General features: G+C 41.0%; 1 protein-coding gene across 8 annotated transcripts in view; it reads left to right on the plus strand.

Moving 5' to 3' along the window:
• Positions 1-7,224, plus strand: part of atp2b2 (ATPase plasma membrane Ca2+ transporting 2) — an 87,300-nt gene extending 80,076 nt beyond the window's left edge. For 5 of the 8 annotated variants that reach the window (XM_069678709.1, XM_069678710.1, XM_069678711.1 and 2 more), the window contains one exon: positions 3,701-7,224. In XM_069678709.1, the coding sequence (XP_069534810.1) occupies positions 3,701-4,012 (312 nt within the window). In that variant the 3' untranslated portion in view covers positions 4,013-7,224. Of the gene's footprint in view, positions 1-479; positions 670-971; positions 1,022-3,700 lie in introns of all 8 variants that reach the window. The other 3 variants (XM_069678712.1, XM_069678715.1, XM_069678716.1) reach the window with 3 other exon arrangements.
• The last annotated feature ends 378 nt before the right edge of the window (positions 7,225-7,602 follow it).

Consider the following 7,602-nt stretch of genomic DNA (forward strand, 5'->3'; position numbering starts at 1 on the left):
CATGCAGAGAAAATCAGGGCACATTCAAGAACATCATAGTTTTCAGAAAGTATAATGAGTGAGTTTAATGTTGTCATAATCAACAGAGCCAGTTACAGAAGCAACAAACATTCGACTTTAGTTTTGTTTGCTTATGTCTGCATGCTTTAAGTCCACGAGTCTTATAAAGGGTCAGATCACCCAAATAAGCAAACTCTATGCCCATCTTACCTCTTAATGGTATAATAGCCACGCGGATAGATTTAGTTTTATTTATGTAAGTGTTGATGCATCTGCCACTAAGACCTGTAGCCAGATCATTTAATTTGGGATACTGCCCCCCTGACCTTTAGCTGTGCACCATCATCGAGTCATGATTGAGACACCTTGTGCTCCCTGTAACCACCAAAGTCACCCAGCCAAGTCAACCTGTGTTGCCATTTGGTCTCTGTCACTCTGAGCAGCCATTTGTCCTCTCCTGTCCCGCTCTCCTCCCGCAGATTGAAGTAGTCAACACCTTCAAGAGTGGCACCTCCTTTCAGGGGGCGGGGGCTCTGAGACGCCAATCATCCACCACCAGCCAGACCCAGGATGTAACCAATGTTTCTAGTCCTAGTCACGTGTCCTTGTCCAATGCCCTTTCCTCTCCTACAAGCACTACTGCTGCTACTGCTCCTCCCACTACTGGCCGTGAGTCAGAACTCTGTCAGTCTGCTACTCTGCTCTCTTTTCTTCAGGGGTGCCATCATGAACAAATTCTTCTCTGCACTTTGTTTGGCTCATTATTCTTAAACAAAACAGTTCTCCTTTTGGGGTTGGCATCTCTGAAGATTTTGTCTTTAATTTTTTCTCTCTCGCTTTCTGCTTTTTTCATTTCCTCTCTCTCTTCTGTCTTTTTGCTGTTCATACTGGATTTCAAATTCATCTTGATATCTCCTCCCATGCTTGGGTGTACTGTCCTCTCATTGGTGAATGTGTGTTTGTTTCCTCAGAGTGCTAGGAGCGCAGGACTAAGGGTGATACCCACGGCGTGACATTTCAGGTTGTGAGTTTGTCTCCCTCTGCTCATCTTCCCCATCCATTATCCCATCCTCCAATCCCTCCATTTTTATGTCTTTACGGACATGTGAACTAATTCCAATCAACTCACCAAGGAACTGGGTAAACATTCAAGTATAAGTTGCAATGTTATCACGTCTGTGAGTTTGCTCCTGATGAGACAGATTAAGCCGAAGCAAATTTGATCTGGTATTTTATGTACTCTCCAGCTGACACATCATCTGCAATGACAAGAAAACACAAAGGAAGCTACAGTATGTGTGGTGGTGTTTACAAAACACCTACAATCTCTAATCTTTGTCTATTTAATGTAAGACCAGATATAAAACTCTGCTCTGGGTGTGTGGACAGGAAAGGAGGGGACAGGAGAATCACTATAAAGCAATATACAGCACCAATAATCCATCCCGTCTTGTCGCTTCATACTGTCGGTGTAGTTGACTGTCATGTTGCCATAGTTACGGACATAGATCCTCTGCAGCACCACCGACGTAAATTCAACCCCCCACCCTTTTCTGACACCCCATCAGTGTTACTTGTCAGACATCCTGTCACATGCACTCATCCAGACAGGCTCCCCTTATTATTTTTCTTTATCTGTTTGTCTCCTTATACTGTGCCCCCCTCCGCCACAGTTATCAGAGTCGCAGTACGACATTGTTTACAAGTATAGACCAATGACGCGGCACGATCTGCTCTCATTGTACAAAATTGAAGCCAAAGTAGCCCCCGTGACGTGAGCTGCCTCCTTGCGATGGTGACGTCATTTGGAGCCAGAGCTGCGCGGTGGAGATCGGCGGGTGGAGTTGCCGGTAGCCACTTCCGCTAACCAAAACAAACACTTAACTTACTGAAAAAAACAGCAAAGATCGCACGTCGCTTATTTAACAGCAGAACTGCTTCTTTGTGTTGGTCTGTGATTAATGTTCACAGATATGGAAACTTCAATGACTGTAGTGATTGTTTTATTTACGTTTCCTCTCGCTGTTCCTCTTCTACTCCTCTACACTAATCCAGAACAGATCGGCTGCAGGAGCCGGATTTGTCAACAGAGCTGTCAATCATCCTTTTTACAGCATCAAATAACTAATTAAAAATAAACTTGTCAGAAAAATAAACACTTGGACATAAATCAGCATGATAAGAACTAATTATATTTTGATTTTATAGTTTGACTCATGTCCCATCTGTTAACATGATGAGGCTGGCTTTATGACCTATACTGCAGCCAGTCAGCAGGGGGCGATAAGAGATGTTTTGGCTTCACTTTTAGGGAGCTGTCATGTCCTCCATCTTTTTATACAGTCTATGGTATACGCAGTATTGCTGTACATTTGGAATCTCGTGTCTCTGAGGCTTTTCTGCACTGCTAACATTTCATATGTTTGTAAGTATTAAGTAAAGCAATACACTGGGGTGCTACGCTCAGTTTTTCTGAATCATATATAGTACATTTCTCAAGTAGAATTGCAGTATTCTTTGTTATTTGTTGGTATTTTGAGCTTTGTGTCGAGTCGGTGTTACTGGGTAACATCACAAGCGGCGTCCATCACCCAGCAGTGGTTGGTCCGCCAGAGAGAGTAGGTAGAAGCTGTGCATTGTGCTGTTTTCTCCGGTCTCTGGGTTTGATTAAGCCACATATATTCCACAAATTGATGAAATGACTTACAGACAACTAAAGGTTCATGTCGTTGTTTGGGGCCTATACTTGAGTGTTTACTTAGATGTGCATGGAGTTGAAAACGTGCTTTGACCGTCAGCCCTCTGACAGTGAACTTATTATTTTCATTATTCACCCCCATATGTTTTGTGTGAGCAGTCTGTGTGCCGGTGTCGACTCCCTCACCGTCCCGTTGTCTTGTTGCATGTAGTTTGTTTTTACCTCTTGTTTACTTCCTGTGTTCATAATATCTTAACCTGCTGTGTTCGCTCGTTGTCCAAAAAGCCACCGTTATGTTTTGTTTTTTTCCTTGAATGTGTTTTGTTGTGAGTTTTACACTGCAATGCTTGTGTCGAGCCAACGTCCTCATGCAGGCTTGAGTTTGACTCTCTCCATTGCCCCGTTTGGGACCATGCTTTACCCACCCTGTGCTTTACTCGTGTTTGTGTCCCATCAGAGTCTGTGTGGATATTTTCCCAGACAGTGCTCTGGTACCTCCAGAAGTTTTTAAACCACCTGATTGGATCTCTCAGATCTAACCTCCTTCTTTCTTACTGACCACGCCCACCAGATTTCTTCAAACTTGCATGTGATATTCTCCTTTAATTTTTTCCGTGAGCATTCCATTTATTAACGTGGCTTGTTTCTAGGTATACAGCACATTGGACTAAAGCGTATACTTACAACGAGCGTTTGTGTTGCTTTGTTTTCCTTGAAATGTATGATTTTGTTGTGTTTTTTTTACAATTTTGTTCCTCACTGCTTTTCTCGATGCACGCCAAAATTGAGTGACATGTGAACTGTAGTCATATTCTGAAGACTGCAGTTGACTTTTTTCTTGTTTCTCCTCCTTTATCCTCAAATGAGAGGTTCTCTCCTCCCCCTCTGTCCCTGCTCTCCCTTTTTCCTCTCATCCCGAGGGTCCCTCCAACCCTGCCATTCATCCTGTGGCGTCACCTCTCATCGTTTTTCTTCTCTTCCCTCCCCTTTTTTTCGCGACAGATCCGCGTTGTGAATGCATTCCGTAGCTCCCTCTATGAAGGCCTGGAAAAACCAGACTCCAGATCATCCATCCACAACTTCATGACACACCCCGAGTTTAGGATAGAAGACTCCACGCCCAACATCCCCCTCATCGACGACACAGACGATGATTCTGCTCGGAGGAGGATGAAGTACTCCAGCCAGCCCTCATCCCCCAACAAGAATAACAACGCCATCGACAGTGGCATCAATCTCACCATCGACACCAGTAAATCAGCCGCTTCCTCCAGCCCCGCCAGCCCTCTTCACAGCTTGGAGACCAGCCTCTAACCCTCATCCTAACCTCTGCTCTAACCTCTAAAGTAATTTCCTTGCAGTCTGGGGGCTCCTCCTCCCATTCCTCCAGATATTTAACTGCAACCTTTCACCTTGTCACCCGCTGAGTTCCACCCAGTCCTGCCCAATACCCTCCTTCCAGTCCCCCAACCCCCATTTACCACCTTCACAGGACAGGTCCTGTGTTAAAATCTTCATCCGCCCCCTTAACCTTGAGCTCTTAAAGCTCTCCGCTCCTTTCAATAGGAGAAAATCTAAAGTAATACAGCAAGGTGAAAAGAAAACAAACTTAACATACAATCAAAAAAGCGCAACAAAGCCACAAAACCTACACAGCCATCCTGCTTTTGTGGTTGTATGTGTACGGTGGCGGCGGTGGTGGTGTGTATGACCATATGCGTGTTAGCATGTACTGTATAAGCGTGCCGCTGACTGCACATATATATGAACCGTGTCTTTAGTGGCACCGGGAGGAGGACGATGAGGAGGGAGACACTGCTGAGGAGTAAAAATCACAAAACAGGACAGACTCTAAACTCCCGTACACTCCCTCTCCTCAACAATAACATTGTCGATACTGATAATAGTTTAAATTAAATTGAAAAACATTGTTATTATTCTGATTCTCATTCTGATTATTATTGTTATTATTATTGTTGCTCCTGCATGAATGTACATTACCCAAGTTTTATTTAAAAGGGTTTTAATTTTATTGGAGTTCTTTTGTTGTGATGGGCGAGGCCTCGCGGCGGACTACTACTTTAAAGACAGCTTCTCTGAGTTCCTGGCCTGCAAAGTCCCCTCTTCTGTGTGGCATGAACATGTACCCGACTGTAAAAATTTCTTTCATCCATAAACAGAAGTGTGTAACGAGGTGGTAGGGCTCAACTTGCACAGTAGTTTTGCACCTGTCAGAAAAGAGGAACGCAAAATAATATTGATGATGATAGCATTTATGGGATATATTCTATAAATATAAATACATATAAATATATTTAGAGAGAGTTTATCTTTGTTTGTCGGCATGTTGCCTTGTTCCTGCTTCAATGGCTCAAAAATACTTTGACTTATTTATGTCTTAAAGAGAATGTAATTTGTTTACAACCTCGTAGAGATAAACTTCCTGGTTTGTAGAAGAGGCGGAGCTGGAGCTCAGAAGGACCAGAGCTGTGTTGGTGTGTTATAACTGAAAAACCATGTGCTGGAATTTGCCTGCTATCTTTTCAATATTGTAGATATTTTTAGAGGATTGACAAACAAAAAGAAACCAAAATATTATGGGAAACGTAGTAAATGTGGAATCTTAGTATTACGCTATATGATTGTTGGGATCAAGGTGGAGCGGCTTGCCTTTCTATACGGGGGCCTCCTTTTATGTGACAGAGGGGGAATATTTAATTCTTTTTTCACTACTTCTTCTTCTTCTCTCTTTTTTTTTTTATTGTGTTTTTTTTTTCTGTGCTTCAGCGCTGGCCTGGGGTCAGGGCTCGAGTCAAAGGCTGAGATCAGGACCTTTTAAAGTGAACTGTCTGCTAGATAACCCTGTTTGTTCAAAGGACTTAAGGTTAAAAACATGCGACCATCAAAAAGGCTGCAATCGAGTCATATAAGAAATCTGCAAAGCTATATTTGGCTTATCTGTGCCGCACGGAAATCAGACTTTTTTTTTTTTTTTTGCTTTTGTTTTGGTAAAATTTGGAATATATTGTGTCGTTTATTTTATTATTTAATTTAGATTTCTTTTATTTTGGTTTAAAGGAATATCCTTTCCTCTAGCAGAGGGACACACGCAGCCCCACGAAGCTGTTGGCATTTTTAACATCTTAAAAAAAAAAAGAAGGAAAAACGGACAAAAAAAAAAACAAATTACAACAAAAATGGAATGTTGCTTTGACTCTTTTTCTATATATAAAAAAGAAGATCCTTTTCTGCACTATCTGGTTATGAATGAAAACTTCTGTGGTGTAATTCTAGATGTGCTTTTGTGTGTTTTAACCAAGCTTGTCTTCCTGCCGTCACAGAATATACAGTACTCTAGCATCTCAACTGTACTCACTAGTTGTAAACTATTTATTGTGCTTTGACCAATCAGACATGACCAGAGAGAAGTTACATACAGAAGGCACATTTACCCTGTCTTATTGCACTCAGAAGGACAAGGCCACTTAACTAGCCTGTACTATTGTTATTTCTATTACTAACCGAAATCATTGGCAAGCATGACGTGATAGGCTCATTATGCAACTTGAAAAAATTGACGGTTTTTCTACTTTTAAAAAAAATCCTATACACTACTACAGTATATACAATCATTTATCCAAACATCCTTTTTTCTTTTTTATATCCTCCTCTGTCATTTCCCAGTCGATCCGTCCATCTGGAGAGGGTGCACAAGCTTTACCAGTCAGCTCAGGCGTGTTGAAAAAGTCACATGGACCATTTGAATAAAAATCTGTCGTATTTAAGTTGAACTTAAAACAGTCTGGATTCTGATATTCTGCTAAGAAGCTGTTGATTTGTTTTGTTTCCTTTCAAACATCTTGACTTGACAGTTTATTTGTTTATTTGTCTGTAAAAAATAAAACAATAAACATAACAAAAAATACAACAACAACAGCAACATCATTTCCAATAAATAAAAAAAGACTTAAGCCACTTTTACATCCAGGAGGACATTCAGCTTTAAGAGGATGCAAAGACGACTATTTAAAAATAATCTTTGTAAATACAACCGAGTCCACTAAAGACAGTAACTCCATGCGGACTGAAAACAGGAACTCTTCCTGACTACATCTCCCATCATGCACCACCATGAGTCATACTGCCGACACAGCTGTTTGGCTGTATGTAATCAATCACCGCTCCTGTCAGAAACACTTCAGAACATCGTGTGATTACATCCAAATGATAACACGTGTTGTAAAAACCAATAATTATGTTGAAGATGACACCGACAATGATGAAGATGATGATAATGATATCAATGATACTTCTTGCAATATACTCTCACCTGCCTCGATGTACTGTATTTAGCAGCATGCAGTTTGTGGAACAAAGAAAAAGAGAAATGCCAACAGATAACTTTTTGGCATACTTAGCCATTTATGGGTAAGTGATTTAAGTGTTCATCTTGTTTTTATGATATTTTTTTTATCTATACAATAATTGTAAATAAAGAACTCAATGTCTTTGTTCATTTAATACTATGCAAAAAGTCATGCTTTTCTGATTGTTACCCACCCTTAATCCTAGAGTGTGTTGCTGGAATGTTTGTGGTCTCAAAAGTCAGTGAAAACAATGTGATGTAAATTATTTTCTAGCTTGAGGAAAAAGTTAAATGATGATGAAAATTATTTAATGATACCATGCGGAGGATGCTAATAATGGTGGTGACAGTGATGATGATGATATTGATAATGATGATGATGATGAACTGTGACTCTTGCTGCTTGACTGTCCCATTTACCACACTCCTGACAGGAGCGCAAGTGAAAAAAAAACATAATAAAAACAAAAAAACGAAAAATCACTAAATAAATCTCCCAGAGCAGCATGACCCAGCATGGTGTGTCCTGGCCCCGTGT

Source organism: Semicossyphus pulcher, unplaced genomic scaffold, assembly GCF_022749685.1.
Source record: "Semicossyphus pulcher isolate SPU_LCO1_2020_fin unplaced genomic scaffold, fSemPul1.0.p SCAF_3, whole genome shotgun sequence".
NCBI lineage: Eukaryota > Metazoa > Chordata > Actinopteri > Labriformes > Labridae > Semicossyphus > Semicossyphus pulcher.